Source organism: Lissotriton helveticus, chromosome 3_1 (assembly GCF_964261635.1).
Source record: "Lissotriton helveticus chromosome 3_1, aLisHel1.1, whole genome shotgun sequence".
In the NCBI taxonomy this organism is placed as follows: Eukaryota; Metazoa; Chordata; class Amphibia; order Caudata; family Salamandridae; genus Lissotriton; species Lissotriton helveticus.
The window spans coordinates 1,663,245,176-1,663,269,252 of record NC_136061.1 but is presented as its reverse complement, the minus strand read 5'-3'; the positions used below and the strand labels follow the sequence as shown (position 1 = coordinate 1,663,269,252).

General features: G+C 42.1%; 1 protein-coding gene across 1 annotated transcript in view; it reads left to right on the top strand.

Moving 5' to 3' along the window:
- Positions 1 to 23,060, top strand: part of LCT (lactase) — a 217,610-nt gene extending 194,550 nt beyond the window's left edge. Inside the window, exons 16-17 of the mRNA XM_078682454.1 lie at positions 4,294 to 4,530; positions 21,574 to 23,060. Coding sequence (XP_078538580.1) covers positions 4,294 to 4,530; positions 21,574 to 21,764 — 428 coding nt within the window. The 3' untranslated portion in view covers positions 21,765 to 23,060. The remainder of the gene's footprint in view (positions 1 to 4,293; positions 4,531 to 21,573) is intronic.
- The last annotated feature ends 1,017 nt before the right edge of the window (positions 23,061 to 24,077 follow it).

The following is a 24,077-nucleotide window of genomic DNA, read 5'->3' as shown; positions in this document are numbered from 1 at the left end:
GAGGTCTGAGGTGAAAGGCAATGCGGCGATGTCGCAGGGCTATTGGCTGAACGGCCTGGTCAATGTGTAGCTGTACTTCACGGCCTGTGAACTTTCCGATGCCCTTGAAGATGTCCGAGAAATCCATTATGAGCTGTTGTATCGATTCTTGGTGAACTCCGAGTGCAAACGTAACGACTCCCAGGTCTTCTGCAGCCCGGCATCCGAGGAGCATGCCCTGCCCATCCTCTGACACGAACACATTGGCGGTGACAGTCCTGTCACCATGGTGTATCGCCATTCTGAATTTTCCTCTGATTCTAAGAAGAGCGTCCTGGCCGTATGCGAATACAGTGATGGGGGAGGAGCTCAGCATTGGTGGATGATCCATGGTTCGGTATAGGGCTGCACTCATGAGGTTAATGGTTGCTCCTGTGTCAACTACAGCCATGATGTCTTGTCCCGCTACTCTGATGCAGCACTGAGGAAGCTTCCTTGTTCGCTGAGTGGCCGTGCCGACCATGTGCACTTTGTGTACCGTCCTTTCTTCTTCTTCATCGTCGTCCGTGTCGCTCTGGCTGGGGTCACCTTCTGGCACGGTGTTCACCATGTGCCGGGGCTTGCGGAACTTCTTTGAGCGACACACCTTCTCAAAGTGATTAAATCGACCACATCCGGAACATCGCTTCCCTCGAGCTGGGCATTCCGCCGCTTGATGGGGTGGGCCCCCGCAGTATCCACAGGATTTCCCAGTTGCTCCCGCCGAGCTCCCAGGGGCCTTTTTGTTCCATTTCGCTGGTGATTTTACCTGGATCTTGTTGACCGGTTCAGCTTTTACCGGCGCTTGGAGAGCCGCCTCCATGTGAGCAGCTCGAGCTTTGGACAATTCTTTCGTGCGTCCTAGGGTTAGGATGTCGGCCAACGGCTTCCCAGATTCCTCCAGGATTCGCTCCCGGAGCTTGGCTGAGGCGCAGCCCTGAATTATCTGTCCCCTTATTTCCTCCGTGGCGTCTGTGAACCCACAAGACAATGCCAGCCGTTTCAATCTGGCGTGATACGTGTCCATCGACTCCTCGGGCAGTTGTCTGGCTTGCCTGAATACGAGCCTCTCGTAGTCCTGATTGGCCATGGGCTCAAAGTATGCGTTCAGGGCATTGATGAGTGAGTGATGAGTCTTTGGCGTGGCCTCGACTAACGTTTTGACAATGTTGTGAACGTCCTTGCCTCCTAAGTGGAGCACCATGGCCCTCTTTTGTTCTTTATGAACTTTCGTGGCTTCAAAGAATATGAGTAGGCGGTCTACCCAATCTCCCCATTTGGGGGCTAGCGATGATGGCGACCCTTCCACCACGAAGGGTACGAGGGGGGGTATGGTAGCCATGGTTCAGGTGTAGGCCCGCTGTGTCCGAGGTGCCAAGCGATGAGTCGTGGGCTCCCCGAAGTGTAGTCCCCGAAGTGATGGTGGATATTGTCACGACCAGCGCGTGTTTGGAGGTGATGCAGGGCTGCACGACTGGTGAGATCTGGGGCTGAGATGCCAAATATCCTCCCAGCAGCGTCCAGCGATGTGCAGTCTCCTTCCTCTGCCTACCCTGGGGCGTGGCAGTCCAACCGTGTTTCCCCCAGCGGGAACCAGCCGCGTGTTCTACCCCGTGCAAAGCGCGTCCGCGAGATGCGTGGGAGATGGCAGGCCGCGCCCCTCCCTTTCGGTGTCGAGGGGCGTGGTCCGGGCCTGCACGCGCCGCGGTGTCGCTTCACCCGAGCAGCGCGATTCACGCACCGACAGGCTGCACGCGTGCGGCGCTGCCCGGGACTCCAAGGCAGGTGCGGGAGACAGTCCAGCAGACGGCAGGGGAGAGGCCAGCACCGAGTAAGTGCCTCCGCACATGCCAGCAATTGTGGGGGTCATAAGCCGTTGTGCACTGGAGCGATGCGCAATAAGCAGCAGCAGCTCACCTGTGGCACCAGCGGGAGACATAGCGCGTCCCTCTCGAGCGCGCAACACGTGTGTGGCGAAGGGGCACGAGCACCACGAGCTGTGACTGGGAGCTCGCAGCCGCCCCGAAGTGGGGTGCACGCCACGCACACGCACAGCGAGGGCACGACCACCCTCGTCGCCAGTTGTTGTGTTGCCAGGTGGGGACCGTGATGGCTATGGGGCCAGTATTAGGGGGGCCTACTCTCAGGGGGAACTTGGGGTCTAGACTCAGGCCTAGCACGTGGCCATGCAATAATCACTCGGACACTGGGTTATGCTTGTGGCTCTGCGCACCGCCGTCAAGTGACGAGCGTGCGTGCGGGGCCCCTCTTTATTCAACCGGGTCACATGTAACTTACGCTGCACGCCTGTTACGTCACAGGCGTGCATAGGCTAGGATACAACAGCAGCACTCTACTTCCAGAGTTCCTACCCGACACGAGACCCGTCAAATGATCGACGAGTTCAGGGGTAGACAAGCTGTCATCCAAATGCCCTCAGTTTCCTGCTGTAATGGGGTCGCATGCAGAATGCCGCGGGAGATCAGCAAAGCGGCCGCTGAAAGATTTCCTCCGCTGTTCGGGAAGCAATTGCCCGCCTCCACCTCGCCTCCTCGAACAGAACAGTCAGAAAAGCGGAGGCTGCCGCCCGCGTCTAATTCCCGTGGTCGCCGCACTTCCTCGATATGAACATAGGAGAGAGGAAATCTTAATCCAGACGCCTCGCCTCGTGTCCTTGATGTCTAGGACCTGCTTATCCTCGAGAAAGCTTTCACCCAGCAAAAGTCACCAGAACACCAGGCAGGTACGAATCGCCATTACTGGGGGTGGAGCAGCGGGTCACCTGTGGCTACTCTGAGGCGTGGTTCTAGCCATCCCCCTCCAAGGCATAGAAATGTAAATTAATGTTAAGGGACAATTATTATTGCTGTCATTGGTTGAGAGGACAGAAAATAGCATACCCCTCCCCCCAAGCGCCTTGAGACCCTCCCGGGTGAGTAGTGCGCTATACAAATGGCATGATTGATTGATTGATTGAAAATGCCCAGATAATCCCTATGCTCAGAATAGCCCCTGGTAATTTTCAGATACACTAAATATTGCTTCTGAAGTGCCAATTACATACCCATACAAAATCCAGTAATCTAGATTCCTAACTCACCATGTTAAAGCAGAAGACTAATACGGCTAAATGTAAAAAGTATTTGTGGCTACATTGCATCTTTTTTAGCTGATGAGGATTCTAAAGAGATATCTCTCCGAATGTTTTATATTTTTAAAAGCAATTAAAAATATTGGATAAAGAAGCGGTGCCTTGCAGTGAAGGATCAATAGTCAAAACATGTTGAAACATGCCACAGCCAAAAAAACAAGTTTTCAGAATTACAAATTTTTATCCCACTTCATTCATCTTATCTCTTGCATCACTTTTTTACTATTTTACCTTCGTTTACTCCGTTTTCACCTTTTTCTTTTTTGATCTGGTCCAAGGTCTGATGATGAAAATTCCTGGGACCCAAAAATGAGTACCAATGTCACCAACCTGCAACACAAGACACAAACCAAGTAGTGATGTTGGGAAAATAAATTACTTTGTTGTTGTTGGGGAGGAAGCTCTATTAAAGCCCTTCTTGAAATACATATTACTTTCTTATCTTTTGTGACCTACTCTTACGTAATCACAATCTATTGTAGTTCACAAATGCAACTATCTAGCTTTGTATCACTACACATTTTACTGTGAGTTGTCATTGTTCTACTGAATTATTAGTGGCAATCTTCTGGCATATATATTGTAAGCACAAATAGGTTATGTACCATGTAACTTTCTCAGGGCCAGTTGTGTCTATATGATTGATCTGTTAATTCAAGATGTAAAGGGAAATTGGTCAAGAGATCAGAGAGAACCAAAGGCTACCACTGTCCAGGAAGCACATTAAGTTAAACTCTTTCTGTGGCTTGCTGACCCAGAGGTGAAACTCTAGGAAGGCCAAGTCAGGTTTTAATTCCCTTAAGTTAGGAAGTTTAGTAATAATAAAACCTTCCATTTATAGACCTTGAAAAAGTCTAAACTGGAGTATACAAAGCTACATAAAAAACAAGTGATTGTTTTTACATGTTGCCTTAAAAAATATATTCATTCTATTTAATGCAGGACAATAATGTACACATTGATAGGATTGCAATTGCCAAGATACCCCATTGGCATGATTGGAGCTTTATTAATACTGTCACTCTCACAATGTTGATCAGAACAAATATATCCAATTTATTTTTCTGAACTAGCGTTCATAGTTAGATACTAAAAAAGATATCGGTCTCTTTCTGTTTCTGCAGCTCTTAGACTTGACGGTGTTGATTTGCGAGGCTATACAGCTTGGTCACTGATGGACAATTTCGAGTGGGCGACAGGCTATGCAGAAAGGTTTGGTTTGTATTATACAAACTACTCGGACCCGTCTCTAACCCGAATCGCTAAAGAGTCAACCAAATATTATTCAACATTAATTCAGTGCAATGGTTTTCCTGATCCATCTACTGGGCCACATCCATGTCTCGAGCCAAGACCAGAAGGTAAGTCCAAAAAATTAAAATAGCTAAGAAAAGTAAGATTACACAATTCTATTAAATGTATTTGTTTTGTGACCAATGGGTTTATTCATCCAAACAAATCACTGAGGTAATTCAATAAACTTGTGCATGCATTTTTTAGTTTAAGAGATGAGCAAAGGATTACATATAATAAATATAAAATAACAGCAAGATCTAAACACACAAATAGTATTTTCAAAATATAATATCTACAAATACATAGCCTTCTAAATACTAGAATGTACTGTACATTAAAAAAATCATGAAGGGAACCCATCTCAGGTCAACATTCTTAATTTTATTTATTTATTTATTTTTCGGAATTTTATATAGCGCAAACTAGAACCGAACCGAATCAGTTATCAGAGCGCTTTACATAGCACCAGTTACTTTACATGAGGACACACTTTCATTTTTTTTTTTTTAGGCACGGGGAGATTAAGTGATTTGCCCAGAATCACAGGGGTTTTTTTGGCGTCGTTACCGAGACTCGAACCCAGATCCCCAGGTCCGAGGTCGAGCGCCTTAGCCGTCAGGCCAACCCCTCTCCCCAATTTAACAAGAAATATCAATTTTACTGATGTCTAATTATGGTTAAAGCAAACAGTGTTGCACCTTGCAAAAATGGATAATTTTGAGTTATTTTTCCAATTAGAACCTAATTGATGATTTATCTCGGAAAACTATTAAGTACGTGAACAGGATAATTTGTATTCATTATAGTATTCCTTTTAAGCCACAACAATTACCAGAATATTTTAACATTATTCCAATTAAAAAATAAATTAAAAAAGGTCCTTACATCCTTTTAACAAGACAAATAAAGATTTGAAATTGAATTGTCACTTTAATGCAAACAAGAAGGAGTAGTGAAAGCTCAGTTTAAAATGATATAACAGAATTGTAGTGGTTCTATAGGTACTCAAATAGTTTGAGCAAATATTAGCCCCAATTGCCCATAATGTACACAAATTAGATTCCCATTCCAGTGCGATCTAACATAATTTGTGTGATACCTTAAGTAATATATTGGAATAAGAAACATTATTATAAATTACATTGGTAGAATTAGGAATATCAATATCAAATTTTGAAATGTCACCAATAACAGTTCAGAATTTAACATATTGATGAAAAGCAGTATTAGGAGTTCACAAATATTCTTGCTGAAAGGAATGAAACTAGTTATTAAACATCTGATGAAACCAAATAATTTGTTTATCTCTTCAACCCTTCCAGCAAACAATTCCAAATAATACCAAACAGGCAAAGCTAAAAGTATTTTACCAAAATAATTTTAACACTAATTGGGTTAACAATTTTACATATATTCTTAATTGAGAGCAGAGCACATATTGGGATTTTGGTCATTAGAAAATTATTTTTAAAGGGAAAGGTAATAACCGCTTGCTCCAGATATACATTTAAAGCTCTGTCATCATCCATCAATTATATGACCCAAAATCTAGCACACTGTAAACAACAAAGGTGTGATAAAATGTGAAATTAGGTGAAGGAACACCTCCTTCTTCTTTAGGATTATCAGAATACATTGATTATTTATGAAAGCCATGATGCGTATTCTTTATTAAACATGGAATAAAAGATTCCAATCTCATCATAACTTTAGGGCATACCTTGCAATCAATGTTGGTCAATGATAGAGGCCCTTTGCTCTTATGGCGTATTGCATCTCTGTCTGTTTTGGGGAGAAAACAAACCATAGAATCAAAAAAGGTACCTAAATATTAATTACCTTCGCCTTTCAAATAATACAAAATCTCCAACACAGTGGCTCAACCCACGGTGAAGCAGGAGACATGAAACGCAGCTAACACCTTTAGAAAAGGATTTTATTTTACAAAATGCAAATACTCTCTTTTTAGAATAAGGCTTGGGGTTTTCTTTTACACAATGCTCTCTAACAGAAAGGCTTTCCCAGATGCCAAATGTGCAACATTCAAATACGCAAAGATATATATATATGTTTATATTCATATGCAAGCAATAATAACACACTTGGTAAATACAACAGTTAAATGCATGAATAATACCATGAATAAACAAGCAGCAAATAATATAACACTCAAGAAAATAGAATATGCTGGATGTCCTGCAAGAGATTAGAAAGATATATATACACTAGATACATCAAATTATAACTTGGATGTGCACCTCGCTCAGTCACACATCACAAAGAAAACACCTCAATTGATCAAAGCCACTGGCCACACATCACAATAGCAATAATCAAAGCTCAAACACCTCAAATGACCAACACCCACTGGAACCACGCATCACAATGGCACTAGTCAGAAACAAATCACCTCACCCGATTGTTCACTTGACATCCTTGCCAATTCTCGCTGGGGGGCCCGTTCACTGCTAGCTTGGACACTTGACTGGGACTCAAGTTCAATTTGTCTTACAGCAGTATGTCTACTCTGTAAGTAAGCACCCAAACTCAACTGTCAACAAACCCCAGCTTTATAATCTTTAAACTCACACTAGAAGGTTCGAGAAACCTTCCCCCTGTGCCAAAGGAATCTTACCAGGACTGGCCAGCTTCCAAGCAAGCATTCCATGGCAGGAAGGAGTTCCCACGTCCTCTCTCCAATCTCACATTTTCCAGCATTTATCTTGACGAAGCTCACGAAAGCCTTCCAGGGTACATTAAACAATCTCTCACAAAAACAATCTTAAACGTGATTAACCAAAACAACTTGCAAGCGTAGCTGTGCGCGCAGATAAAGCTCAAGCCAGGCAGAGTCAGAATTCAGGGTGAGCTGAGGCCATGTCAAAGCCAGTAGTAAAAACTTCCTAATTCTTCCAATGTACAACACAATGTCAATTTGTGCAACACTGCTTATAGCATCACATACTTCATCTCGCAGTGTACAACACAGTGCACATTTGTGCATCACTGCTCACAACACTGCACTTCGAGACCAAAAAGTACATTCCACACCTCACTCTCTCTCTCATGCTTTCAAATTCACATCCCACATGTTCATTCTTGGCAAGGCTGCTCTACTCCATGACAGCTCCCACTGAAAGACAGCAAGATTTAAAGAAATAAACCTTTAAGAGATGCAAGGCATATGCAGGACATCGTACATTTAGGCTAGGATAAAATAACACACCAACGTCAATTAAAATATTGGTAGTCAAAGGTCATCACAGGGTGTGAGACCACAAGAGTGTCTCTAGCACTACACCTCCAAAAAAACACTTATAAAATAAGAGTTGGTGTTGTGATAGTAAACTACAACAAGAGAAATATAATTCCTCCAAAATAATATCATTTTCAATAGAGGATCAATCTAATCCACATTTTGGTAATTATTCCTGGATATTGTAGACAGATATTTAGTAATATTCTCTGGAGCTATTTCCCTCTCTATGGACTATATGAATTTGTAAAATGAGCAGTCTTGTTATCACAAATGCCATCAATTATAGAAGAAATTGATGTTTTTTTTCCTTATACATGTTTAGATAGTTAACTACTAGTTGTTTTTTCTTAACCCCATGAGACAAGGGTAGCATTGTATATGCTTGACTAGAAATGCTAATAGTCGTAACTATATTAAACTTCATTTTGGTTTTTATTAGTTCATCAAGAATTGTCTCTGAATTTGAGCTGAAGTACTCATGTTCTAATGTCTTGATGTTGATCACATTTGTTTTGGACTGGGAAATGTTCCTATTATAAGGACATAACGTATGTTAAAAAATTCTTAATTCTGCCTTATATGTATCCTAATTATTTTGAAAAGAAAGGTCTTCGGGAACATTAAAACAATAGATATATTTTGAAGATAATTTCAATTCTTTAATGAGTATAGAATAATTTACCAAAATAGGATAAAAGATATACTCTTTCATAATGGTATAATAGGAAAATCTGACCACAGCCAGGTGGGGTAAGAAATCAATACAGAGCCTATCTTCAAAACCAACAAATCATTTGACAAATTGTTACTAGACAAAATGTAATCAACCCTATTGTGAGAAGATTGTATGTGTAAAAAGAAAGAACGTTATCTTTATTCCAGGTTAACCCTCCAAGAATCTCTTAAAGCTTTATCTACAATAGTATTTTTGAAGGTTTTTGCATACTATTAGTGACATTTACAACTCCTGTTAATGCAAGAGTCACAGATTTTATTAAAGACTCCACCTATAACAACATTAGGATTAGAAGTGGATTTTATTTTCCGCCTGATTTCCCCACTGAAATAAATGTCAAAATTGGTAGGGCCATAAGCACATATCAAAACTAGAGGAATGTTACCTATTACCACCTCTAAAAAGAGCCATTTTCCTACTGAATCACAATCTAGTGATACTATCTGTACTTGGAGGGATTTACAAAAAAAGGATTAAAATGCCATTATTTTTACCAAAGGTAGGAGAATAGAAAACTGAACAAACTGATTAACAGGTTAACTTTGCGGATTTTAACCTTTTAACTTCTGGGGTCCCCTGTTGAATCACTACTGAAAGTGAGGAGCTGACCTAAGCAATTTATATGCTTTGAACCTCAAATCAATTAACAAAAATATAGAATACATGAACAAATAAAAAATGTATGTTTCGATTTAGTTAACAAGCAAAAATATACAGAATTTGAAATGTATGTTTCAATGGGAATATTGAAGCTTTCGAATTGTTTTGTTTATTTGTAAAGATAACAAATATTCTGCACTCCAGCATATCACTGTGTATTTCTTTTTCTTTTTTTTGTGCTTCTAATGTATTCTTTGCTTTTTCTGTGCATGTCAGTGCTGTGATTGGTGCCACCAATCACCCACACTAGATTCTGGTTGCTGTACTTGTGCTACTCCCACAAATCAAGCTTAAGATGCCAACTTAATTTTTTGCCCCCAATTTCAAATTCCTTCACGTTTACTTAGTATTTTACATTTCTTTAATTTTAGATATTGCTTTTTATGTATACATATTTACTTATCTGCTAATATTATTTAATTTTCTAAACAACGGGGGACCCTGTGAATAGACATTGTGGACCACCAGGGGTCTGCAACCCCCAGGTTAAAAACCACCAGCTTAATTTAATAGGTACGTGTATTTCCTGAAGAAGACAACTTAATCTAGATGAGTGGGCAAGCTCTTTCATGCTAAATAGGAGTATTATAGTCTCGACATTCCAGGTGATTATTATAATCATAACAATTAGAATAAGTCAACAATGCTAGTGCACTGTGAAAGGACCATACACAAATAGAACATCTAAACAAAAGATAGAAAAAATAGGATGTTAAGAAAAGAAAAAATAAAAGAATAAAAATAACGTAAACAACAGACAGTGAACCATAAATAGGTGAAGACTGAAACACTTGCCTAGGAGGAAAACTTTGAAGTAGGGAATGTTGTTCAACATGAATAACGGGAAACACAGACATCAACTGATCAAGACTCAGGCAACAACAACAACCACAATGATAAAAACACACAACACCTTAAACAGGAATGTATCTAAAAATAAAACTTAACAGCGAAAGATATTCAGCTCTTTTTACTGAAGATGAAGCGATTACTTCTTTCTCAGCACCATTCATGATGTTTGTGGAGGATGAGGCAACTGATAATTATAGTATTGTGGAGGGATCAGTAGAAAACGATTCCATGGTAAGCTTGAGGTTATTATAAAGACACAACTTCTCTTTTGTCACAGAAGGGTGCTTACTTGTGATTGGACTTGCCTTTTCTAAGTCTTCATATTAAGCATAGATGCGGCTTGACGTACAACCACAGTGATACTCTGACAAAGAATAAGCTGCATGAGAAATCATAAAGTGTGCAATTGAAAGTCAATGATCACTTAAGCAATACTTCATTTAGAAGACTTACTTCCTATAACCATGTGATACACAAAAAGAAGAGGCACCACATTCCAAAGAGAATCCAGAGAAACTGGAAAACAGCCAATGGTATGATAGATATTTGTTCATTTGAAAAACACAACACTGAAAGCATCTGATATTAAAAAAAGAAAAACAATGTTGAATGCAATAGAGGGCTCAAGCACCAATACGATGTACTGTAAAATAGACTGAGGGCAAAATTCCTCAAGTTTTTATGTTGCTCTTGCACCACGAATGGCAATGCAGGGCAATGTAAAACCTAAAATGAGATTTACCAAGTTACTCAAGGCCACCTAGTGTAGCCCTGCGTGACTTGGTAGATATGGCGTAACGCGAGGCAACGAAAGTGACTGACTTGCATTACTCTGCCCTGTGAAGGTGTCCCATGGGTCGAGTGTGGGTGTTCCCATACATCCATCCATGGATTTTGGCACATTCCTAGATTTACCAAGACTGGTAAATCTGGGAATGCATCAAAAAGCTATGCCTTCCCAGGGGCAACATAACGAGAAGAAATATTTTTATTACTCTTTGTTGTTTCCTCCTACTAAGTGTGCTGCATTATGCAGCACATTAAGAAAGAGCACAAAGCCTCAGACGATTGTTTCTTTCCAGGAAGGTGCACCTTCCTGTACAAAAAACAATCTTGCATACAATGCAGGCACCCTTGCATCATGAAGCAAGGGTGCCTGCGTTGGTGCAAGATAGTACAGCGAAAGGAGGGGACAGAAATGCGCCAATAATGTCAAATATGGCACATTCTTTCTTCAATGCAGCGTAGTACAGTCAGGTGTTTACTGCGTTTTGTTGTGTGAAGGTACAATAAATCTGGCTCCTAGTACTGAAGTAACCAGTGGCGGCTCCTCCACTAAGGCGGAGGAGCATTCGCCACTGCTTTTAAGCACTGTAAATAAAAGAAAAAGAAAATGATAATACCTCAATGTTAAAATTGTATTTTTTCCTGCTCCGGCAGTGCGGCAACTTGGCAGGGCTGGGTGGACGGGCTGGTCTGCTCTCAGAGCAGGGGAGGAGTATTGGGCACTCTGTAAGGTGCGCAGGAATGCTTGGCCAGCCCTATCGCGCTGGCCAAACATTCATGCATCCTTTGTATGTTCTCCGCCGAGGCTGCATTGCAGCCTGGAAGAAGAACTTGCCCAGGTCCCCAGTCCACGGACCTCAGACCAATCACAATGCTGCATTGCAGTTATGTGATTGGTTCAGGGGAACCTGGGTGCTTCCTGTTCCGGCAGAGGGAGGGATGAGGAAGCGAGAAGCGGCAAAGAGGTAAGTGGCATTTGCTTTTTCTTTCCCTCATCTCGCCCCTCCTGCCGGACCTCCCCCCCCTCCATTGCTGCCACTCCGAATCTGTGACTGCCGCCGCTGGAAGAAACTTCATGCAAATAAATTAGCAAAGGTCAAGAGTTCAAAAAATGTCCACTGCAACTGTCACTCTCTCTGGAGTATGTTGTTTGAACAAATTCTTCTCCACAGCATTGTAAACGAAGATTTGACAAACCCTCCATACCTTCCAGTGGCTCTTACCCCTGCACATCCTCTAAACCTTTCATATTTTTTAAGGCCAACTTCTGATCAGTCCTTAGGAACAAGGCAAATTATGAAGTGCACTATATAAATGAATGTATTATATTGGGTATGAAAGCAATGTATATTTTTTGTATATGTTATGTAAATTGTGGTGGTCAAGCATAGCCTGTATGCGAAATGTACTTCAAGGAGGCCCAAAACATTTCCAGACCAATGGGTTAACAAGGTAATTTTTAAAACAGTTTTTTTACAGCATGGGGAGCAAGCAGGGACTTTACAGTAAAACAAAGTAACATCAAAAATAAACATTGGCAAAGGCAATAGGTTGTGGGTGTGCAACCCGCTGCCTCTTCCAATGCTTTTTCCCCATCTAACTATCGTGGAAAGTAATTTATTAAAACATTACCAAATACATTAAAGGATGGCTGCCACACATGCATGCACATCCACAGTGGCCATCTTTGAGTGCATTGTTTTGTTTTAACAACTCCTCTTCTATGATGGTCCCACGCATACATACGCTTCTGTGGTGGCCATCTTTTAGTCGACAGTCTTAAAATAATAAAAGAGGCCTTCTGTGCATGAGTATGTATGCACACTTATCGGAGGACATCTTGGAATGGGTCAAAATATTTTAAGATGGCTACTTTCAAAGAGCAGAGTGGAGAGAGAAAACTGAGCAAAGGGCTGAATGGCAAGAGAAGGCTGAAGGGGAAAGGGGGCTTAAAGAGAGGGTTTGCTGGAGGAGAGAAAGGAGGTGTAGAAAAAATGAGAAACAATAGTCTCTCCAACACACTTCAAAACAAGCATTTACAATGCAACGGTTTCGCCTTTGGAAATGTTAAAGCTATTTGCAATGTAAATGACAATGCCATTTATTTATCTGTTTTCAAAACCAACACATAAATACAAATGTTGTCATTTACAATGCCAATAGCTCAAACTTTTCCAAAGGCGAAACCGTTGCATTGTAAATGCTTGTTTAACTAATGCTGTAGAAACAATTAAAAGTGGTAGAGACTATTTTATAATTTCTTAGATATTTGATAACTAATTTAAAGTTGCTATTGTATTTAAGGCTGGATGTCTCTGGGATGAAATTGGGCCGTGTGACTTTACTCTTCGCTGTATGTCTCCTTGCTAAAATAATTATTTTTTAACTAATGCTGTAGAAACAATTAAAAGTGGTAGAGACTATTTTATAATTTCTTAGATATTTGATAACTAATTTAAAGTTGCTATTGTATTTAAGGCTGGATGTCTCTGGGATTTTTTCAAGATTTGTAAATATCCATCGTCAACTTGCAAAAGTTAAGGTTAAAATTGTGTGCTACTGCACAGTTTAAGTCGTGCATGTACAAAAAAACACAAGAGCTCGCAAATTTTTTGAGCTCAACCAAGTTTCGTGTTTCTTTCAAAAGCATGAACCAGGACACCTGATGTTTACCCAACCTGTCGTGTTCAAACTGGTTGAGCAGTAAGTAACCCAGCAGCCTGATCTGCATAATTCGTGGCTATGCTTCAAAGCTTTTCAAAAATACAAGCAAGAGTTTTCAATGACACCAACTAAAAGACACTATCTAGTGCACTTACTTCACAGAAATGTACATATTAGGGTCACTATTTGATTCATAAAGCCAGAGATGCAACTGTCTTAAATCTTTCTCCAAAAGAATCGTCATAAGATCAAAACATATGAACTCCAATGTAAATAAGTGTTAGGCACAAATTCAAATGCAATGACATAGTGAAGCAAACAGGCCTTTAGATGACCAGAAGAATTGTTGATATGATCCGAGTTATTTTTCTCTTGGCCCCACCTCCTTATGGAATAACACAATAAGAGTCCATGATAATCGTCTAGACCAAATTCAGACAGAAGTTTTGCTCTAGTTAAAGGGTTTAGGGGTCATGCATGGATTTGTATGAATCCCCAAAGCAAATCATAAACCAGCCATGGAATAAGACGGGTAGGAATTAGAGTCCTTTACTGCTAGGGTCAGTGACTTAATAGAAAAGTACTCCATTTACATCCTACCTTTGTTAGGCCTCAAGCGAGGCATGGTCTAATAGATCCTATTAATTTTCCAGAAGCAAAGGCTTGATTTGTGAGGAACATTACTGCAGTCAACTCCATAGCAGTCAAACAGTCCAATCAGAGGCATGGGCCCGACTTTTGACTCAGCAATTCCTGGTACTACAACAATATCAAGGGCATGACTTGACTGCCACTGCACAAGCCTAAACAGGAAGCAGGTCAAGCATGACCTGCAACTGTCTCTTCCCAAGCTCTACTGGTCTTCCAGATCTACTTGTCAGACATACGAATGCTTAGCCACAACCCTATTAGAGGTGCTAGAATACCCATCTCTGAGCCATACAAGTCCACTTCAGTGGCCACACTAGAGTTGGGCTGTCCTTTAAGATTCATAAGGAATTTGATTTGGTGCATCAAAAATGGAGGTCAGGCATGAGAAGATCCAATGCTTCACCTACCACTGGCAAAGTCTGCCACTATTCTCTCTTAGTCAAAAATCAGGTATGGACAATGAGGCTCATAAACTGCTGAATCCTCGTTCCAAAGATCCACAAATAATTATTTGCTTCCATACATTACAATGCATTTATCAAATGGCTTTGGCGTTAATAGTGACAAAGCACTTTACACTATATGGTAGAGAAGTCCTGTGCAGATATAGTTGAAGTTTGGTACACTGCGGTTAGTGAAGGAGGAGTACTGCACAGTTAGTCTATAATAGGGACTATGAAGCATAATTGTTGTTCTGGCCGTGAGTGAAAAACAAAAGGAGAAGCAATGGCCAGACAGAGAACAGGGAGAGATAGTGAAGTTCATTTTATAAAGAGAATGAGGAGGGAGAAGGCCTATGCAGTCATTGAGCTGGGTAAATGCAGCAGACAGTGAATGGGGGCAAGTGGTGTGCATACAGCGGGCTGTGTAGAATGGCTGGACGGTGAGCTGAAAAGAATGTCTGTACAGACAGTGAGTTGGGCAATTTGTAGGGAAAATGGGCAGACAGTCCCCCTTCCTTCACCAGGACATTTCATTTCTCAGAAGAGCCTAGGACAGTAGCTCACGGTACCAATTACTAAATAGACCGTGGTATAATTCTGCAGCTTCTGTATTTTGTGCATAACTATGAATTGACTGCAGCTGTCAAATAACCCATTATATGTAGTACAACTTCTTGATTGCAACAAAATTAAAGCTATGTTTCTAGTTCATAGAGATCAAGTGACTTAAAATGTACTACACGTGCAGCTGCCTATAGGTTATCTCGTCACATTTCAGTTTATGATTGCAGCTTTCAAATGTCACGCTGGTAGTAACTGAGTGAAACTTTCCCCCATGCAGTACGTGTTAAAATGACAAGAGTGTAATAAACTTGCCACAAAATGTGCCACGCTGTATTGCATAAAATGCCTTTTTCTTGCCATATATTCAAGTCTACCGTATAATCTCATCAACCCTTGCGGCATAATTGCAGTGGTACTGACCAGAAGTTTCACACTCGGATCCGGACGGCAAGTAATGACGGCTATAATGGCCATGTCCAAACCACTGTACCACCCAATGGTACCAAAGTCTCACAATTGTCTGGCTTCACTTGCCCCGTTGATTTTAAGGGGTCACGCATGTAAATCGAGATACTCATTCGTAATATTAACTTTTGGGCAAAACCCCTGAAACGTCACCTCACTATAAACTTGGAACACTTGCTGTTTAACTCTACCCACGCCCAATAATGGTCCAAAAGGCAAATGTACTTATGATTTTCCCATCAAAGCTTACACAAATTACCACCCCCTCATCCCATAGGCACTTACAGGATGCCGGAACAAGATGTGCAAACGAAGGAGCCCACAGTCATGTTGGCATAGGTGGGTCCACTCTGGTCACAGTCAAAGCACTTGCGGTTGTGCGGGAGGCTCGTCATCTCCCGTAGCAGCTTTAAGTGTTTTTCCTCTTGCTTGCGCTTGGCGCTGGCGGCCATGGCGGGAGCGAAGGTGGGCTCTGTGCCGGTTCTGCAAATACAAGGGGTGCACGTACTGACGCGTGACACCTACAGGAAGGCGGCACCAGCCCAGCAGCAGACAAGCAACGGCCTCCGCTCTAACCTCGAGCCCGGCGGCCGCTGCCCTGGGCGACAGCACAGGAGGCAGTCGGGCAGGGCGAGCGCCATAGACAGAGAAAAGGGACACATGTTTAGGCTAAGAGAAGCATAGAAAACGGACAAAGACGCATAGCTCAGGTGAACCTAGCAATGTTTGTAGTGATGTTTTTCTATACCCTACAAAATAATTACTTCTCTTTTTAAAAGAAATACGTTTCCAAGTGTGACAGTTAAATTAGATGTATCCTTTACATACAAATAAAACTATACTTGAGTAATGCTTTAAATATGAAAAAGGGGCAACATTGTTGCAAAATAACGTTTTTTAAATATTGCCTGAGCGCAATAACAGAGGAAACGCACTGATACGCAAATATGGCGATCGAATTATAATGATGTTTGGTTGTGTTTTGCATAACTCGCTTTTACAAACGAATGCTGAAAGAATGTTGAGACAAGTCAGGTCCTGGGCCGCGCTGTGATTGGCTGACGTCACGGGGGTGTCCCGGGCGGCAGCCAATCACAGCGCGGCCCAGGAATGACGTCACGGGGGTGTCCCGGGCCGGCAGCCAATCGCAGCGCGGCCCGGGACAAAGGGGCGGGGCTTAAAAAAAGCACCAGAAACGCCCCCGAATCGCGTTTTCGAGAGAAAGCGCGATTGACAGCCTCTGCCTCCCAATGGCTAGCCTCCATTTATGGAGCTAGCCAATGAGAGGCAGAGGCGGTCCGAACCTCACTACTAAAAACAAAAGATTTCGATTGGGAGGGGCTTCGCCCCTCGCCAAAGTCGAAACCTAAAAAGGACTGTTGTTTCCTAGGTGTGAAAAGCAAGATGTCAGAAGCAGTTAGGTAAGATCAACAACTAAGACATGCAATAATGAGCAAATGGGTGACTCACAGCCCATTCTAAGTATATGTAATATATTTTAAACAATAAGGAGCAGATTTACAATAAACTAACGCAGCACGGTGCAGCAAGTCATTTTGCTATGCTGTGTTTGTTTAGAAGCACAGGGATGCAACATATTTACAAGAATATGTCGCATCTTTTGTGCTTCCCCCTGCGCTGGCGCACATACTGCTGCCATGCGCCGACGCAGGCACCCTTACTCCATCGTGCAAGGATGCCTGCTTTGTGAGGAGATTGTTTATGTGCAGGAAGGGTTGACCTTTAGGTTAAAATACAGATACAATGAATTAATCATATATGAATTCTATCAAATTTATATACAAATAAAAACAGGACACAGGGAGCCCCATCCTATATCAGATTACATGCGTTACCCAAGTAGCTTGCCCTCAACAAATGACATTGAAAAGTAGTTCACAAGATTAGAGACTAAAAGGTAGCATGGGTCGCTACTTGACACTATCAGTATGTTGCATCTCATATGGAGTCACTAGCCATGGCACGCCTAGAGGGAGTGGTGAGAGAACGGGGGGCTAGTCTGACCATTACTTGTTGTCTCACAAGGTTGGCAGTAGAGAATATTTGCCTAACTGTAGCTAGTAAGATACCTATATATGTACCTATATTTTGTTGTACAAAATATGCATTCATGAGTGTATAGATTAACACTCCCTTATATTCATCCTAACATACAAAAAGGCAGCCAATCCCATTGAAGGGTTGGGTTCCTATATGTAGCATTAATTGATGGTGTATGTCATGCATGTGACCTGTTATATTCTTGTAATCAAGTAATCTGTTATTTAAAATAAAAAAATAGGACAGGCATTCGTTTTTCTCCAACTCTGAGAGTGTTATAAAACCAGACGGTTCCAACCTTTGAAATCTTCCTAAATCGATACCCCTTACATGTCACTCTGGTCTGACCCTTTTTCCACATTTGAGCCTAGCGTTGGGAAACCTTTACTAGGTAGACATGTGCTGTACAAAATATGTGCAATAATAATATGCATTGATACACAATTTTACGTAGCCTCTTCCACTCCAGACATTCAGAACACTGCCTGCACTTAACCCAGGCCTGGATATCAAGCGCTTCCTAAAGCTCAGCCTCACAAAGACAGAATTCCTGTTATTTGTCAAGAACAACAAGCAAGAGGTAGTACAAACCTGACTCAATGACATGAGCCTTGATGGTTACAAACTCCAACTTTCACCGAATGCCATGTCGCTTAGATTTCTCCTGGACAGCAACCTCACCCTCAAGGAACTTATTGCAAAAAAAACACAAGGATGGTCTGGTACCAGCTCTCTTATATCAATTAGCTGAAACAGTTTCTTCCAGAAAATGACATCAGATTTGCTCTTCAAGCCCTCATACTCTTTCTTCTGGATGTCGGTAAACCCTGCTGCATGCCTTCCCAGACAAGTACATCATACATGCTGCACCCAGTGTCAACTAGCGCCTGGTGAAATATGCTGACATCATCCCCATCCTGATGGAACTCCATTGGCTCTGATTGCAGCCTGCGCCATCTCCAAAACCAGCTGCATCATTTACAAAGCCATCTCAATCAGCAACCTCGCCTATCCTGCAGACAAGCTCACACTTTGAGGTGGCTCTCAGCACACGTGCAGCCAGGAAACTATCAGACTGGAAATTAAGAAGTGTAAAAAAAAAAGAAAAAAATAGAAAAGAAAAAAATAATCGTAAGCATTTTCCATTTACGCACCCATGATCTAGGACAACATTCCTGTGTCCATAAGGACTGCCCCAGCGATACTACAATTTAGGAAATAGTTAAAGACCACCTCTTTAACATCGTAACCGCGGCAGTTTTTCTGCCGTGGTGCGGGCGTTCTAAAGGGTGGGCGGGGCCGCGTCGGCCGTTGGACATGCGCAGCACCAGGGAGGTAGCTCGTGCGACGTCCAATGGCCGACGGCAGCAGGGAAGGGGTTAAAGCAGGGTATACTGCAATACAGTCATAATAAACTTCTGCTTCCTTATCATTTCTCAACTGCATGCTTGCCTGTGACCCTGTACAGCGTGCCGCTGGTTTATGGCTAGGTTGGCATCATACAAGCACCACATATATCCACACATATATGATAAGCCCTGCGGATGAAATGAGAACCCTTTGTTTTACTGGAAGCCAGTCTAGAAATGGCTCTTTCTCTCACATACGATCAAATAACAGTCTCAGAGCCATGTTTTGAATGCTTATCTAGCCTAGACATTAAGGAGCATATTGATTAATATTTCACACAACGCAGCAAATGAAGTTGTAGCGCTGCATTGCGTGAAAGAGAAATAACAGATCTGCGACAATTTCAAAGATGTGGAGCAGTTCTGGTCTCTCCTGGCGCACTTGTGGTTTCCTGGTACCAATCCAGGCACCCTTGCATGTTGCCAGGGGGCCTGGGTTGTGGTCAGTATAATTTTTAAGCAGGAAGGGATATCCCTTGGATTTCACATGACCTGGAACATATGGCGGAAACTTCTGGAACCCCTACACAGCTCCATCAGCCCATCAAATGGAGAACATTGTGCAATGATGTTCTGGAAGATCAACGGAATAGTCCTGTGAAGGAGGTTAGCAGATCAGAAGATGAGAAGAGAGTACTTAGCAGTATTTGGTTTGAAACTGTTCAACTTCCTTGAGTGAGTCACTTGGAATTGCGAGGTGGCAGCATGCAGTTCTGCTTTTTTAAGCTTGGTAGTGTTGAATATCATGCCCTAAAGATTAAAGACAAGTTCAATGATAGGGAGCCAGTGCAAGCTTTTCAACGTTTCAGGTAATTGATGACGTTTCTGTAACCCAGCACAGAGACAGGCTGTAAAATGGAGCAATGCCTTTAAGAGTGCAAAGAAACAGGAAAGTGAGTCAGAAAGGAGTTACCAACAGTGCTTAGTTTGTAAGTGCTAGGTCTGTCGCCAGGAGGCCACTGCAGCTTGCACCACACATCGCAAATGGGACAATTAGGACTATTCCAGGCCTCCAAAGCAAAACGAATGGTGTGGGTGGCAGGTAATAGTCATGTTTAACGTATATTGAATTAATAATAAACTGTTGTTGTGGTCATCTCTAAATTGGCCAGACAGCGCCACCTTGTGGCAGACTGCCACAAGTGCCGGTGTTGACAATTAAGTGCTGAACACCGGAAACCACCGGCTCAAATTAAGCACTGGGCCAAGTACCAACATGCAAGTAAATGAGCCCTTCTTGATTAAGGAATCCTACCTACAAAGGGCAACTTGCACTGTTGTGAGCTGCAGCTGTGCGGTGGAAATCCTTTGCAAGGGCAGTGAGGGCCCACCAGTATGATGCAAGAGTGTGATCCAAGATGTATATAAGCTGGGAGTGGCACCAGGTCCGCCATTTCCCATCGGCGAGTCCTTGATGCTTGGTTTTGCTTTGTGGCAACATCCTTCTCTCTCAGGGACCCCGGAAAATTGTAAGGGCCATGATTAACCCTGGGCAAAGCACTACGCTACGCTCATGTAGTTTGCGAAGTTTGCGCTACTTCGCACTACGCGAATTGCACGTAGCACAGTGCAAACACGCGTAGCGTAGCATAGTGCAGCAGTCATTTTTTGCTTGCTCGCGGTACTCAATGTCAAGTTGGGAATCGCGAGAAAGCAAAATGACATCCCGGCGAGACTTTTTCCTCGTTCGCGATCAGCAACATCAGGTTGTCGATCGCGAGCGTGGAAAATAAATCTCCCGGTGAGCTTCTCAACATGGGGATGTCAGGTTTCTCATTGCGAGTGGTCACGTATGCTCGCAACCGCTCGAGATGAGAAACTACCAGTCCGTGTTAAGAAAGCTGCAGCTCGAGTAAAAATCTACTCGAGCGGCAGTAAAAGACATCTCGCACTGTGCAAGATGCCGTTTTCAATGATTGCACAGTGCGGACAAGCATACGGCACTGTGCAATCATCGCGAACAGCGTACTACGCAGTTTGCATAGTACTACGTGTAGCTTGCGTAGTGCGAAGTGCACTTTGCATAGCTTCGTGTAGTGCTACTTCGCGAACTACGCCCAGGGTTAGTCATGATGGTCATTTTGGGTATGTTTTTTTGTATATTTAGGCATCCTGAGCCACTTTATTGTGTTTTAATATGCTGACATCTGCACTTTTTCGTTTTGATCTTTTCATCTTAGACTGTGCTCCGCACCCCCGTGTAAATCAGATCTTAGGCTCCGACTCATCTAATTGAAGGTTTTTTTTAAACAAGGTTTGAAGGACTCTTTTTTTAGTTTGTTTTTAGTATTGAATGTATTATTCTATATAACATTGAACATATATATATTGTACATAAATATACAGTGCACTTTATGGTAAATTACATTTTGCAGAAGTCCTCTCCTGTTAACCAAAAGAGGTGTGAGGCGGCCACACTGCACCCTCAATTCAGCCTTGCTTACACTGTGGAATAAGTCGCCTTGCTTTGAGGAAACATTACTGTGAGATCAGCTTTCTGAATTTAAGGCAATTGTTATAGCTCCAATTTAGTTAAATGCTTTTGCTTTGTGTTTTAGGTACTACAGCTGTGCCTACAGCGCTCCCTACTACAGAGCCCTCCGCCGCAGTCCACTTTCTGGGGCTCAGCGTTTCTACTTCAGACGCCGCCATTGCACTATACGTGCTGTTTTCTCTGTCCATCGTTGCTGTGGTAGTAGTGGCTACGCTTTCATATTGTTATAGCAAGGCTTCTAAAAAGAATAAGTAAAGACATGCTGCAGTGATTTCTGGAAATTAGTGTCGCTGTACCTCAATTAAACGGAAAACATAAAACCTGTCAACTCTCGTTCATGTAACAAACAGAACCAACACCACGCTTAAGTTCTTTCTTGAAGTTTGGCAAAATAAATAATGTATGTACCTGCTGCATATTGAAGCATAAGTTGGTTCACTTCCCTCCTTCGAGGACCATATTCATTTTCCAACAGAATAATGAGTCAATTGAAATAGCCAACAAGGTGGGGAAGGGCACGGGAAGCAGAGATCAACTCACTGAGTACCTGCTTTCGCCATATGGAACTCTACTAGACCTGAGAACATCGCTTTAATAATGCACTACAATATGTCTGTTTACCAGTCGAGTCCCTTTCTAAGTTGTGATGAGGACAATGTCCATATTCTTACCTATTTGCTGCAAGAAACCTTTTTAGGCGAACATACATGAGTTGTAAGTGATCATATATGAAAATCACAAAACATAAACAAATTGGTATTTTCAATAAATAATTGCAGTTCTTAGGTAATGTTTCATTCGTACAGCGAATTATTTTTAAAAGTGTTTTGAAAATGTTTCACTTGATTTGCTGTGTGCCTATCAATGTACCTCCAAAAACAGAAGTCCTATTTCGAAGTTACTGAGGTAACAGTGAATTCGAGGCCAAAGTACGTTGTGAACCCTTTAATTACAATAGTACAGGGAATATATCCCTCAAAGGCAGCAAAATATATACAGGGACGGAGTGTACCAAGTCTATGTCATGGAACAAATCAAACTGTTTAGTAGTTTTATTAATCTCTGAAAGAAATAGAGGACGTCCTGCTTGGAGTCAAACCTCCAGGAGCTGCAAATCAAACACAGCTAACTGGAAATCACAGTATCTGGATTACTGTGATTGCTGTCAACCTTGTTTGATTAGCAGCATTTTTACCTCGACACAGTGTCCTGAAGATGGTCTCACGTACTACTTAGACACAAAGACCGAAACGTCAAAAGATTAACCACCACAAATGCTATCAAATGGACTGACTTGTTAAACATCGCTGGAAAGGAAAAGAATCTCAATGGGCATCGATACACAGTTGGCTCGTTGCCAGCTCTGACCCAGACCACGTCTTGTTAATGGTGTACTTACTCTGTGATCATTGAGCAGCATAGGGATTGTGGTGATAATCTGACTATACAGACACTGTGTGTTAGTTGGAGTATTACTCATTAAAAAGTAATTATGATCATAAGGAAGCATACCTAATAAAGTAATTAATAGATATTGACATATCCCTACAATATTGATGCATTATTTGATATACTGTTTGCTTAGAATTTGTTTAAATATGGATCAGATGTTGTAGTACACCAAAATCCTTACAAAAAATGATAAAAGGAAAATGATTTCTCCTCCTTTAGGGGGCAATTTGCTTTAACAGATATTTATTTATGGGCACTAAAGGTTTTGTTTATATCTACACATGTTGCAACCCTCAAATATGTAGCTTACTGGAACAGTGACAGTGTCATCCAGAAGTCCTTTCCAAAGACCTTGCAATCCACTCCATCCCCAGCAACTCCTATATGTGATGCAAAAGGTTATGAAGCTGTAGACTTTATCCTTCTACCACAGAACTGTAAATGCTCGACTTGTGCCACAGAAAGACACTTATATGTTTACACCTTCAAGGATTGTAAGAGAAAGGCCCGTGGACTCAGTAGACCCAGCAACGTATAAATAGGATGTGAATCTGAGGATAGAGATCTGAAAGATGGCATCAGTAGTGTTCAAAGCCTCAGAGGAGTATCTCTGTAGCTGAGAGAAGAGGCATGATAAATGCTGTCCCCTCTTATTCCCCTCCACGATTCTCTCAATCATCTTTTGTCGCTCTCGTACAATTTGGTTCTCGTGCAGTACCAGTAGAGCTCGTTCAGACATTGCCTCCCATCCCTCTGTGCTCCTAACTGAGTTACATACCCAGATGTTGATGTCGCAACATGTCTTTTCAATTCTCCTCTTAAGGGAGCTGAATGTTTTGATGTATTTCCCTTCAGTCAGATCTCCCAATCTAATACAACCATGGGCAGTCCATTCCTAATGAGAGCACTCTCATTAGGAATTAGTATTCAAACAATAAATCAAGAGAACTGTTTAACATCGTGGAAAGTCTTAGTGGCAGTGACAGAACTTCTCTACCTGTGGCCCCCACCCAGGACCTCTGCAACTCATTGAACTCCTTTTTCTTTAATAAAATTTGCACCATAAAACAAAGTATCCTCACCACTCTGTCTCCCTCTCCTCTGGCTGACACCTAT